Source organism: Pongo pygmaeus, chromosome 21 (assembly GCF_028885625.2).
Source record: "Pongo pygmaeus isolate AG05252 chromosome 21, NHGRI_mPonPyg2-v2.0_pri, whole genome shotgun sequence".
NCBI lineage: Eukaryota > Metazoa > Chordata > Mammalia > Primates > Hominidae > Pongo > Pongo pygmaeus.
The window spans coordinates 66087139-66100447 of record NC_072394.2 but is presented as its reverse complement, the minus strand read 5'-3'; the positions used below and the strand labels follow the sequence as shown (position 1 = coordinate 66100447).

The 13309-nt window shown below is 62.8% G+C and overlaps 1 protein-coding gene across 3 annotated transcripts in view; it reads left to right on the top strand.

Moving 5' to 3' along the window:
• The first annotated feature begins 11166 nt into the window (after window positions 1-11166).
• The window catches only part of CHRNA4 (cholinergic receptor nicotinic alpha 4 subunit), a 34532-nt gene continuing 32389 nt past the window's right edge, over window positions 11167-13309 (top strand). For 2 of the 3 annotated variants that reach the window (XM_054467266.2, XM_063659305.1), the window contains exons 1-2: window positions 11167-11432; window positions 12762-12913. In XM_054467266.2, the coding sequence (XP_054323241.1) occupies window positions 11357-11432; window positions 12762-12913 (228 nt within the window). In that variant the 5' untranslated portion in view covers window positions 11167-11356. The remainder of the gene's footprint in view (window positions 11433-12761; window positions 12914-13309) is intronic. The other variant, XM_054467265.2, reaches the window with a different exon arrangement.

Sequence of the window (13309 nt, the reverse complement as noted above, 5' to 3'; positions counted from 1 at the left end):
CTGCCCTGGGTGGTGGGTCTGCCCTGGGTGGTGGGTCTGGGATGGCCAAGGCAGGTGCAGCCCTCCTGGGCCCTTCAGTCGGCTGGGGCAAGAGTTGATCAACAGTCTCCGTGGCGGGGAACAGGAGGGACCTGTCCTGTGAGAGGGGAGTCAGGGAGGACTCTTGGGAAGATGGTCTTTCATTCAAGGCCTGAATGAGAATCAGCCAGATGTGCCAGGGTCAGGCAGGTGGGGATGAGTGCACAGGGAGGGGCTCAGCATCTTCTAGAACCAACCACACACCTGCAAGAGAGAAGACAGGGTAGACCCCTGCGGCCCCCTGGGGCTGAGACGGCATTAGGATGGTACTCCAGTTGCCCCCATCCTTTCCTGAGACCCTCCTGGACCTAAGCTCCAGGAGGCAGGAGTGGTAAGTCTGCCTTGCTTTGGTTTTCTGTGGGGCTGGCGGCACGTCCAGAAGACATTTGCTGCGTTTAATGAGACTGGGGACAGGACAGTGGCCCTGGGCGTTTAATGGGGCTGGGGACAGGACAGTGGCCCCGGGCTCTGAGGTCCCTGCAGAACTGCTGCATGGCCAGGTCTCAATTTTGGTCTCCGCACCTCAAAACAAGGGTGTTGACACACGGTCTCTGTGACCTGTGGCAGCCCCGGTGTTCCGTCCTTGTCCTCACGGGACTCAGAGCCTCCCTTCACAAGATGCCGCTGGGCTCACCTGTCCTGGTGGCTTTCCTGAGCCAGGAATAGAGTCTTCACCTGACCTAACCTGAGGCCATGCCCAGGCCACTCTGAAGTGAGATCCAGCGGCCTGGGGAGGTTCAGGGGCTCATAGGTGGCTGCGCCCAACCCTGCCACACTTCTCCTGGACCTATCAGAGGCATGTGCTGTGGTCAGTGCCTGGAGACAGAGCAGCTCCAGGCCACCCACCCTTCCGGTCTGCAGCATCTCACCCCACACAAGGCCCCAGCACCACAAGCCCATTCTCCCCATTCCTTGGAGTGGACCCTGGTGGCAGCATCTACAGGGGGGTTCCAGGCAGCCTCACCGCAGGCACCATGGAAGCACAGAAGAGCTGCCTTGTGCCAGCACAGGGCACGCAGGGACGTCTGGGTGCCCCGGCTGGCAGGCACTCTCTCCGCAGGCAGGGTCTAGTGCATCCGTGTGTGATGTCTGTGATTGGGCTTGGTGCTGGGAGCATAATGAGGAGCCTCCCCAGCCTCCCCAGACCCTGTCGCTGATGGGGGAAGGACACGTGGCCATCATAACACATACATCACCAAACGTGGGCTTCCCGCGCGGAGGAAGCAAATTAAACACCGCAAACGAGCGTCAGGGTAATTATCCCCACCAGGTCTGGGACAGGGCCCAGGCCTCCCTGAGAACGGGGCAGACGCGTGTCGAGCGCTTAAGAGATGGGGAACTGGGGCAAAGGTGCTGGTGCCACAACAGCCCAGACACAGAGGAGGGTCCAGGCCGCCCCACGTCCCCATCTGCTGCGAGGAAGAGAACGATTTGGAGAGGAGCTGAAAGTCAAGTGAGTGCAGCCCATGAGGGGAAGCTCGTTGGTTTAATTCCGGATGGTTAGGAGGCTCGGAGGTGCCATCGGAGCCGTGAATATTCACGAGCCGGCAGCCTTGCCCAGGTAGCCGAGGCCAGGCTGGCGGCTGCGTTGGCTCCGCTCATTTTTGAAACGACACAGCGCTTCTGGATTGGAGACGTGACGAGCTATTTGTAGACATGTCCTTGTTGATAAGGAAACAGCGCTGGTTGACAGAACTCTCCACCCTCCGGCTCGGCTGGGCTCTTCTCCCAGGGGTGGGGCGGGGGCAGCCGAGTCCCCGGGCACTGGCGGCCCGGGTTTGGGGAATGGGGCGTCAAGAAGCTGTGAGGGTGGAGAAGGGCCCTGGGCTGGGTCAGTCTGAACTGGGTCCCTCTCCCCAGCCCTAGGCTCTCATCATGGGAGTAACAGAATAATAATGTCACCCCATACGCTCGCGACAATCCATCTGGTATGACAAATGTTAGAACACGCTGGAAGCTGACAAAGGCTCTGTGCTGCAAACGACCCCTGTCCCCCAAAGCTATACTCAGAAACCCAAGGCAGGTGGGGCCTGAGCTGTCCCTCCTGCTCAGGGTGCAAAGTCCTGCGAGGGCAAGCTGGCACTCACCCACCCACCAAGGACCCAGGCCGGCTCACAGGGACCTGTCCAGCTGGGTGCCGATCAATACACTCCTCCGCCTCCTCCCAAAGACACCTTCACCCAGGCCGGCTCACAGGGACCTGTCCAGCTGGATCCCGATCGATACACTCCTCCACCTCCTTCCAAAGGCAACTTCACTCAGTCCTGGCTCTGGGCTCCCTGTAGGGGGCTAAGTGCCCAGTGTCCCCTTCCTGTAAGGAAGGAGACCAGGCTGCGGGGGGGCTCACTGTGGGCCCCCAGCTGGGGCCAGGGCATGAGGGGACTCTGGCGTGGGGCACACTTGTGGCGGTGCTGGCCCCACACGAGTCCAGGAGGGTGGGTGGGGCTGGGAATGAGGAGGGGTTGGCTGAGGTGTGATCTTGGTCTTGCCTTGAGTGCTGGGGAGGACAGGGCTGAGGAGGGACAGGTGGGAGGAGGCACTGAGTGGAGGAAGAACTGAGCTCCTGGAGAACTGGGTGCGCCGCTCAGCAGGCGGGCGGGGTCTCAGACTCGGCACTGACACTGCCCCAGGAGGGCAGGCCTGGCACCAGGCGTTCAGGTGTCCTGCACTTGGCCAAGTGTGACTGAGCGGTGCCCTGGTTTCCCGACATTTCAAGAGGTGCCCGAGTTGCAGGCTGCAAGTTCCCCAAGCGGCCTCAGAAGCCTGGGGTACCCGGTGCTGGGAGGCAGAGCCTGAGGATGCCCAAGGACCCCTAGCGGCTGTGGGGATGAAGCCCACCCTCTGCCCCCACTTTCAGAGGAATGTGCTGATGTGAAAATCCAATTGCCTGCAAAGGAAACCTCTCCTTCTGAAATTAGCTCCCGGGCCTGGGAACCTGAGTTCCCATAACCACAGGCTGAAAAAGGCAGTGCTGTGGGGGGCCCCACCCCCAGATCCAGGGAAAACAACACGGAGCGGCTGAGGCTGTGGATGCGTGGGCCACTCCCCTCTGCACGGGACCCTCCCAGGCAGAAGAGCTGGGCAGGGGATGTTGGGGTAAATGAGCAGAGGTCCTGGGTCCGGGCTCTAGGGACAGAGGGCAGGGGTGAGGCCGCCTGTCAGCAGGTGACTGTCACACTCATGCCTGTGAAAACATGCTCCTGTGCACACACCCCCAGGCACACATGTGCACACACCCTGTGCATATAGAAGCCCTGTGTACACATGCCCCATGCACACATACACACTGCACACACATATCCTGTGCACACATACACACAGGGCACATCTCATGAAGCATGTACCACATGCACACACACACCCTGTATACACATACCTCTCATGAAACAGTCCATGCACACACACACGTGTGTGCACACGTACCCTGTGCATGCATCTGCAAGCCTGGTGCACTCACACCCTGCACACATACATCTCATGCACACACACATCCTGCACACACACACATCCCACGTACACACATCCCACGTACACACACAGGAAAATGATCCCTGCTTTGTGCCTCTGGGCCTGCAGCCATTCTGCTTTGGTGGAGAGGCCAGGACTGTCCAGGGCTTCCTCACCTGCTGCAAGACCTCAGCCAGTTCAGGCCCCAGCGAGACCCTCTCCACTTGCAGGAGCCAGGCGGCCATCCTGGTCCCTTGGCTCATTCTCAGCAGCTGGGAGACACCTGCTGACACAGTTCACTTTGGCTGAGGGGGAGAGAGACCCCACGTTGCTGCCTTTTCCAGCTGGTGTTTGTGGGACATGGGTCCCCATGAATTTTTCTGGAAAGTCTGGCAGGGAGTGTCCAGCATGGCCCGTGTGGCTCCCCAGGGAACCTTTGATCTTAACAAGGTTTGGGTGGTCTCAGCAGGGTGGGGAGGGGAAGAAAGCCCACTCAGGGTGCTGGTCCAGGGGTCGCTTCTCTGACAGTTCCCCCTGGTGTTCCCTGGGACGGGGGCCTTCTGGAGTTTGCAGCACCCTCCCTCGGTTAGAGACAGCCCTGCTCTCAAAGCCTCAGAGCCGGGACAAGCAACCCAAATTTTATGGGTGGGGAGGCTGGGCTAAGATGGGTGGGAGGACTTGCCCAGGGTCCCGACCCTGGAGGGGGCAGAATCAGGTCTAGGCCTGAATCTCCTGACTCGAGTTCCCGTGGCTCACACATACCCCAGAAAGTGGGGCCCTGATATGCCCGGGGAGGCTGAGGTGGGCTCTGGGTACATGCCCTAGGGAGAAGGGGCAGCCAGAGGGCAGGGTGTGAGGGCCACAGTGTGATGTGATGAAACCTACATGGGAGCCCAGGCTGCCCCCCACAGCCAGCCTGGGGCTCAGGCCCTCGCCGTGCATCAGAATCTCATGGGAGCTTCTATGGGCCCAGAGGGGCCAGGCCCCAGGGTCTCGTGGGCACTGGGGAAAGCCACATCCACAACTGCAGGGGTCTCCTCTACCGGGGGCCTGGCTGGGGAACACAGGAGAGGGCAAAGTGACTTGGAGGTGAAGGAGGAAGAAGAGAATTTCCCAGGACTCAGCACTCTCCTTGGAGGGGTCACTGGATCTACAGCAGGTCTTGACGGCCACCCGAGCTCCGTCCACAGCTCTGGGGCAACGTGCAGAAGCATTCGGAGCCTTCACCCACCCTCCCCACCCCTGACCCCAGGGAAGCTGTGGCCCTTGTTCCTCCCAGGCTGGAGCCACCTGCGTCCTTTCTGGATGCAGAGGTGGCCTTGGAAGGCGCAGGCTGGACATCATTAGGAGGCGGCCAGCTGGCTGGGACAAAGGACTTTTCTGTGCCAGTGACCTGTCGGGACGTAATTCCTCACAAAGAGCCGAGATGCACTCTCTCTCCCGATGCCTGCCCAGAGCTCGCTGCTCAGGGCTGGGAGTGTCCTCTGGATTGGGAGGAGGGTGCTGGGGGGAGCCTAGGGCTAAGCCACTAGTGGGATTCCCGGCCCCTGATGTGGGTGTGAACCGATGGCCCCCGGCCCCCGGCCCCCGGGGCTTATCCCCTCCCCTGGCTGCATCACATCGGGTCTGGCCTCCGGGCCTGTCTGGACCCTGAGGCCACTGAACCGTGACCCTCAGATGTCGGCACAAGGGCTCCCCTGAGAGTGCAGAAGAACTGCTGGGTGGCTCCAGCGAGGACCCAGGAGCCCGCACGACCCCCTTTCCATCCTCACAACGGCCCAGTGACTTGGGGCTGGCACCGTCCCCACAGCTGAGGAAACCAAGGCCCAGAGAAAAAGATGACTTGCCTGAGGTCCCCTGGCAGCAGGGGCGCAGCCAGAGTTCAAACCCTCAGCTCGCTGCCAACCTTCCCGCCGCACGGTCTCTGGGCCATCGGCGAGACTTGGAGGCAGACCTGGGTTCCTGATCACTCTCATTCATCGCTGCAGTTTCACTGCCAGGCTGGAGACTTCCTCTGGAGCGTGTTTATAGTGAATTAACTACTCAGCAGAGAGGCAGGGAGTGTGGAGGGAGGGGCAGAAGCACTTAGAGCCACAAAACCGGAGCCAATGGGAGATCAGTAACTGTCTACAAAGAGCCTGGCAGGCGTCGCAGGGCAGGACCCAGCCCCCAGGAAGCCCATGTGTGGTGGAGCCCCTCAGAGCTTGAGGAGCCCCACTCAGAGGGCTCAGGGGAGAGGGGAGTTGCAGACAGCCCCGGCCCTGAGCCAGAGACACCCTGTGAGCCAGGACACCTGCGGCAGCTGCTGGGGCCGGCGGCAGACCCTCAGGCCCGAGCTGTGGACGTCAAGGACGTCCCCACAGGAAGAAATCCACTGTGGCCCCAGGCCCTGACCTTGACCGTGACCCCAGGCCCCGACCTTGGCTAGGCTTGGCCTCTGCTTCGTGGCTTTGGTCGGAAAGGTGGGGATGAGCTGCTGGCTTCTTGGTGAGGAGGGGCCTCGGCTTCCAGTGCTGCCATTCACTCCTCCTCAAGGAAAACCTTTGGTGATTTTCAGGTTGTGATGTGTGGAAGGAATCAGGCCTCTCAGCCAACCTTTCCGTCTCCCACTATCACCCCAGCGGCTGTGCTCTACAGCTTTTCAGCAAAGGCGGCTCCAGCAGGGCCCGGGATGGAAGCAGCCGCAGGTGGGGAAAGAGGGGGTGCGAGGAGAACATGTTGCCCCTTTGGCAATCCAGGCCCAATTCCCATGTTTCTCTTACACTTAACGGTCTTCAAAACCTGTGCTGAACAAAATGGACGAAGACAGGGGCTCAAAGATCTCTTCTCTCAGCCCGAGGAAAAGCACTCTTTGTTTCCTGCAGGGCGGAGCGCCAGGAGAGGGCAGGGAGCGCCAGGAGAGGGCAGGGAGCTGGGAGCACAGCCGGGAGCAGGGAGCCAGGCCTGGGGGTGCAGTGGGGAGCACCTGGGCTCTGGTGAGGCTCCAGGAGGCCACTCTCATCCATGGGGTGCTCATGTCTGTGAAGGGGCAGGTGACACTGCTCACTCGTGTGGCCTCTTCGTTTTCCCGCCTCAGAGGAACAGGGTCGGAGGGATGCAGGCCAGACTCAGGTGAGCAGCAAAGCATCATGCTCAGGCCTCACAGATGGGGTGCGAGCGACTTGGCCCCATAGTGGGGCCTGAGCCCAGGCCCGACTCTCCTGATAGCCCCAGAGGGAACAGCAGCTGGGACCTGGGACTCCCGCAGGGCCGGGTGCACTCTGTCTCCAGGGGGTGCCCCATGGCAGGGCTGGCAGGGAGGGGTGCTTGGGGGCCACCCGGCGGTGAGCATGACCCCCCGGTCCAAGGGAGGGCGAGGAGGCCTTGCCAGACTCACGGAGGCTACAGGACAGAGTTACTCCCAGCCCGTCCTGGTGGATGACAGGGAAGTCAATGTGGTGAGAACCAACAGCACTGAGCCCCTGGGGCCCCAGCGTCTCTGCTCCCACCTGTCCTGAACCCTCCTCAGTCCTCTCCTGGGCCCCGTGACTCCTTGCAGACATGGGTCCTCACTCTGGGGAGGGGTGAGGTGGCCGCTGGTAACAGGCCTGCTCTGGGCCAGCCCTCCTTTAGCCGTTGGACAGGCGTCCATCCATCTGTCCACGTGATCACTGTGGGCCAAGAGCCAGGCTCTGCCTGCCAAGCCCAGACCTGCCCTCAAGGACGGGCACTGTTGGCAGTTGGGGGCAGGGGAGGCCAGCAGAGAGCAGAGGCGTGACATTTGGTGTGAAGAGTGCCAAGAAGACAGTCGGGCAGAGCAGGTGGGGGAGTGCTGCCCTTCCCCGGGCTTCCCCTCTCTCTCAGGGGTGCTGGGTGGGACAGAGTTTCCACAGAGCAGGGTAGGGATGGGTGAGGCCCAGCTGCAGGAGGGGGAGGCCCTTGGGGGGGATGGGAGCACAGGCAGGGCCCCCTGTCCATGGGCAGAGCCCACAGCGTGTCCCAGCACTGGGACCTGGGGCTGACGATGCCTCCTGCCTCCCACAGCCATCTCCTTGGGTGCGGCTCAGGCTCAGCTGGTGCCCCTCAATGCTCTCACCTTTACTACAAACCCTTGGTTCCCATGGGCAGGTAGAGAGCAGTGAGGGAGAGAGAAAAATCACTCCCAGAGCCATCCTCCCGGGGGAGCTGCTTTGCACCGTGGCCAGTGGCAGCCTGGAGTTGGTGGTGACATGGAGGGGGACGGGGGCTGGTGTCTGCAAGGGCCTGGTTGTGTCCCCCAGGGTGGGGGACGGGGGCTGGTGTCTGCAAGGGCCTGGTGGTGTCCCCCAACCTACCCACAAGCCCCGTAGGGCGACTCAGGCCACAGAAAAGCTGTGCCCCCAAATCTGGTCTCACTGGACTTTGAATCCAGAGTTTTTGTTTCCTTTGAAGCAGCAATTTCAGGAGCAGCAGAGGCAAGGACCAGGATGTGAAGTAGGAATCTAATTCAGCCTCGGTGATTACTGGATTCCCACAACCAGCGCTCTCTAGCGGGCGCAGGTGGGAGGGAGGGGCTGTGCAAATTAATGAGTTAGACCCGATTAATCTTGCTGCATTAGCAAATCCAAAGGGAAAGCCAGCAAGGTTGGACAGATGTGTGTGAGCTTGCGCACTCGGCCGCAGGGCTGTGTCGCCAGAGCCCTGGGCGTCCAGCTGACCCGGCCTGGCCCCTGGCTCCCGGAGAGAAAGGCCTGCTGGCCCTGGCTGAGCTTTCAGAGTGAACTCACCTGCGGGAATCCACCAGGGAGAGCCGCCGGCTTGAGACCGCTTGACCCTGTGGAAGCCTGGGCCTGTTTTGTTAGAAAAGTGAGGAGGAGACAGAAAAGGCAAAGCTGGCTTAGTCTTAGAGCCTCTGCCAGGCTCCTGCCGAGAGGCCCACGCCTCTTCTCCTGCACCAAAGGGGAGCAAATTCCAGCCCCTGCCCCAGGCCAGGACACCAAGCTCGGGCTGAGCCCTGCTGCGGTGGGGTACCCTGACCCTCCACATCAGCCCTGGGCCAAGTGGCTCTAAACCGACATTTCTCAGGGCACTCTGAAGCTGCCTGCTTCAGAGCTGCCAGCAATGGCTGGTGGAAGCCACAGATTTGGAGGCCTCACCCCAGACTGAACAGTCTCTGAGGGTGGAGCTCCGGAATCTGGAGTTAAACAAACTCCCCCATGCACGGCTGAGTGGACACCCGTGGCCCTCAGGCTGCCCCTCAGGGATTCACCCAGCTCACCACACACCCCTCGCTCTGCCGTGACCCCAGATAACCTCCACAGGAGGCCTCAATTTTAACAATCCAGGGGGAAACCATGAGCCCAAGTGCAGGAGCAGGGGTGTCCTCTTCCCAAAGAGGTCTTTGGTTTGTCACGGGAGGGTGAGGCACCCACGAGGGTGTGGAACCCACAAGGCGGACATCACTTTATCAGCAGATGAGCCCCGTTTCGGCCAGCTGCCAAGTCAGAGAAACGATAACCCGGTTTCACAGGGGCTCCAGCAGGGACCGCAGCATGGCTGGCCTCTCCACTAACAAAAGAATGTGGATTTGGCTCTGCCAAAGGCATTTGCTGTGCGACACCACAGGAAGGGGCTTGTCACCAAGGTGGGGCCTGAACCAAAGGGCAGAGGCCACTCTATCCCATGCGGGAGCCGCTGGCCTTGCCACCTCTCCGTCCCCTTCCTGAGCAGGGAGCCGGGGTGGGGTTCTGTGAGTGGGTCAGAGGTCAGAGGTCAGCTGGCTGCCCTCACGGGGCCTCAGGGGCTTTGCTCTTCTCCCCTCCCTGTGTTTACCACATGCTTGCTCAGCCCAAATCTCCATCCAGCTTGGAACCTTCTAGTTCCTGGCACAGAACTGGCCCATGGAGGGGCTTCATGTAGGCCAGAAGGACCAGGGTCTTGCACTGCCCAGGGGCTTGGGGAGAGCAAGGAGAGGAGGAGGAGGAGAGGGAATCCTTCCTTGGGGGACTTCGGTCTGCCTAGGGAAACAGGACCTTGAAACCGTCGAGGGTTGGATCTGCAGGGTGGTCTGAGGGAGAGCTGTCAGCAGAGTGGGTGGTGGACACCCATGGCTCCAGGAAAGAGTTCAGGAAAGTACACCTGGGATCTCCCAGGAGGCTGTCCCAGTAAGGGCACCTCAGCCCAAAACTACATCTGAGGCCAGCAGGAGGCCAGGGTGCAGACCCTAAAGCCAGATGGCCTGGGTTGGAATCCCAGTACTGATTGTGAGCTTTAGCAAGTCGCTCAGCCTCTCTGCACCTGCATCATCTCTTCGGTAAGGTAGGGACAATTGAAGAGCCCACCTCCAGGGGGCCGTGGAAATGCAGCGGGTCCCTGCATCCAGCTTGCTTGGGCCAGTGTCTGGGAAGGCCACAGAAGCAGGGCAGGTGTTGTCGCTGGACCAGCCGCTTCAGCAGGGCAGTGTCACTGTTGGACCAGCCACTGTGCAGCGGCTGTGTGTTTTGAAAGCTCTAATCGTAGGCACTGCCCACAGAGCGGACAGACAGCTCCAGCCAGTGAGGAAGAGCTCCTGCCCGTCCCAGAGCAGGTGTATGAGGAGCCATGAGCTCAACCTGGAACCAGGAGTGTGGGACAGGTGGGGAGGGACGGGAGAGAGAGGTGGGCAGGAGCAGTGGCTGCTCAGGGAAGCTGGGGGGAGGAGGAGAAGGAAGGTGGGGGGTGCGGACAGGGGAGATGGGAGAGGCGATGGGAGGGGCAGGAGCTGTAGGGCTCCAGAGGCCTGTGCTGGAGAGGGGGTTGCTCCAGGGGACCCCTGACGGAGCCCCCTCGCCCGACCAGCAGCCTTGCAGCCTTGGAGGGAGGGGCGTGAATGCGGAGGGTCACGGGACCTCTCCAGCCCCTTCGGCCCTGCCCTCCATTACCGACGACGGAAGTCTCCGTTTTCGGGGGCTGTGTCCCAGCTGCAGAGCCTGAGGCTGGGCCAGGGGCGCGGCTGCAGGGATGGCCGAGTCTGATGTTTCTGCAGAGCCTTGCCCTCTCCTCCCGCACACGAGATTCAGCCGCACAAGGCGCCCCTCCTCCAACGCACCTGCTGCTCTGTGGCACCCACCTGAGGGCGGGGCCCCTCCCTGGGGACCGTGCGCCTGGGCTCCCCTCTGGACGCCTCTTGGGTTCCAGCGGAGGTACCGGGAAGGTGGGGGCTGCAGACGGACAGAGAGTCCTGAACGGCTCGCTGGGGAACAAGACCAGAGACGCGATTTTCAGGCTGCAGACACCGGCTGGCGCGATGGAGTAACCCAGATGTGCTAGGGGTGCCCCTCCTTGCACTGATCCCCCAGATGCGCCCCCCACCCCTGCAGGCAGGGAGCGGGCGCCCAGGCTGGAGATGTGGGGAGGGAGGTCAGACCGGCTCCGGGACCCCCCAGTCGCACGCAGTGACCCCGGGGTCCCCGTCCCCGGCTCAGGCACGTCTCGAACCCCGGGAGGACAAGGAAACTTTACCCCCGCCCGGGGCCCAGCGCAGCCTCCCCGTCCCCCTGGGCGCGCGGTCCGTCCCCGCTCATTCTCCCCGGCCCTTGCTCCCTCCTCCCTTCTCTCTCTCCGTCCCCTCCCCCTCCTCTTCTCCCCCCTCCCCTGCTCCCCCTCCCAGCCGGCTGAGGCGGGCAGGGCCGGGCGGGGCCGCGCCACGGAGCCCACAGCCCGGCGCTCCCGGCCCCGCCGCCGCCGCACCGCGCCCCGCAGGAGAAGCCGAACCGGGTCCGGCGGCCGAAGCGGCCCGCGAGGCGCGGGAGGCATGAAGTTGGGCGCGCACTGGCCTCGGAGCGGGGGGGAGCCGGGAGCCGCCCGCATCTAGAGCCCGCGAGGTGCGTGCGCCATGGAGCTCGGGGGCCCCGGGGCGCCGCGGCTGCTGCCGCCGCTGCTGCTGCTTCTGGGCACCGGCCTCCTGCGCGGTAAGTTACGGGGCGCGGGATGGGCCCCCTTTCGCCCGCGTTCGGATGGCCTGGGACCCCCGGAGCCAGAGGGAGGGAGGCTCCTGACTGCGGTCCCAAGCCGCGGGTGCGCGCAACTGGGCGGCCGCGAGGCTTCCCATCCCCAGCCGTACAGGCTGCGCTTTTGCACCCGGGCTGAGCCAGGCGAGGAGGGAGTTAACCGCCGGCGAATGCGGAGGGCTGGGAAAAGGGGTTTCCGCGGGGTGTGGGGGGTTCCGCTGCTATTTCAGGGCTGGCCCCAAAAGCTCGAACTTGAGCAGAGGTGGGGCCCCCTTCGCCCTTCCCCCATCCATCCGGCTAAATTTCCCTGAAGACCCCCATGCCTGCTTCCTCCGGTTTAGGGGATCAGAAGGGTGGCCTCTGCCCTTGGCGGCCCCCACCCACCTTTTCTGCAGGAAGAACAAGGTCGCGGGTGGGGACTCTGGGCTGGGAGTCAAGGCTCCCAGGTGTGTAGAACTGACCCCTCCCCCTCCTCGAGTCCTGTCTGTGCTCTCAGGCCAGCGGGACCCAGCAGGGAGGTGGAGGTCTCCCCCTCCTCCCAGACCCGCCCCATGTGGCAGCGCCCAGGACAGGCAGGGAACGCCTCAGATCCTGGGGCCCCGGACCTGGAGCGCAGATGGATCTGGGGCTGTGCTCCTCCAGAGCGGCTCATCAAGGGCGTTCTGGGTCTGACCAAGAGCACGGGCAGGCTGGGGTGCGGAGGGGGCTGGCACCTCGTTGGGGTCTGTATCTGAAACACTCCTCGGGCATCAGGGGATTGATGAACCACGGGAGGTTCCGTAGGAAGCGGGCGCTTTTGGGGGCCTGATCCTGCTTCGCCTTCCTCCCTCTTCCCGCCTGGGCTGGCCCCGCTGCCCTGTGCTCCCTCCTGTGCTGCTGTTACCCCCGAGTGTCCTCTGGCTCGCCAGTTGCTAGAGGCACAGCCCTTCCCTGGAAGTCAGTGTGACAGGAGACCCAAAGCAGTCCTCGGCCCATCCGTTGCCTGGTTTTGTGGTGCGGTGCGAGGTGCTGGGAAGGCCTCCGTGGGCTGAGGGGCCTGGGAAGCTTCCGCGAGGAAATCACGATTACACCCAGGGGTGGGAGAAAGACGGAGGCCAAGGGAGGGCAGCGCATGCCACGCCCGGCACGCACACAGGTCCTGGGGTGGGAAGTGCTCGTGTGAGGAGCTGAAAGGAAGTGGACGTGGCTGAGCGTGCTGGGCAGGGTGCTGGGGCAGCCTGGACAGCTCCTGGACAGCTCCCGGCTCCTGTCCCGCCTGCATCTGAGCCACTGGCTTGCCTCTCCCCGCAGCCAGCAGCCATGTGGAGACCCGGGCCCACGCCGAGGAGCGGCTCCTGAAGAAACTCTTCTCCGGTTACAACAAGTGGTCCCGACCCGTGGCCAACATCTCAGACGTGGTCCTCGTCCGCTTCGGCCTGTCCATTGCTCAGCTCATTGACGTGGTAGGTGAGGGCGTGGCCATCGTGCGCTGTGACTGAGGTCGCCCTGCAAGGAGCACAGGGGTCTGGGTGGGCAGAGGGGACACAGCCATCAACACTCCCAGTGGCTGTGAGTGTGTGGCCCAGGCTGGTACGCCAGAACGGCAGCCACCAGCTCTGCCCCGCCTGAGTTCCAGCCAAGGGTTGGTTCAGAGCATCCCAGCCAGGCCCTGCCCTTTCCTCCCGCTCGATGTGGGAACACTCCAAGTGGCCAGGTTCTTAGTACGGAGCCCAGGCACCTTCAGAAGCAAAGAACAGCAAAGGCCTTGCTTGGGGGTGGTGGGGCACGCTGTGACCTCGGAGCAACAGGGACAACCGGCCGGGGCAGGGGCAGGCACTGTGGTGTCCCGGCAGCACCCC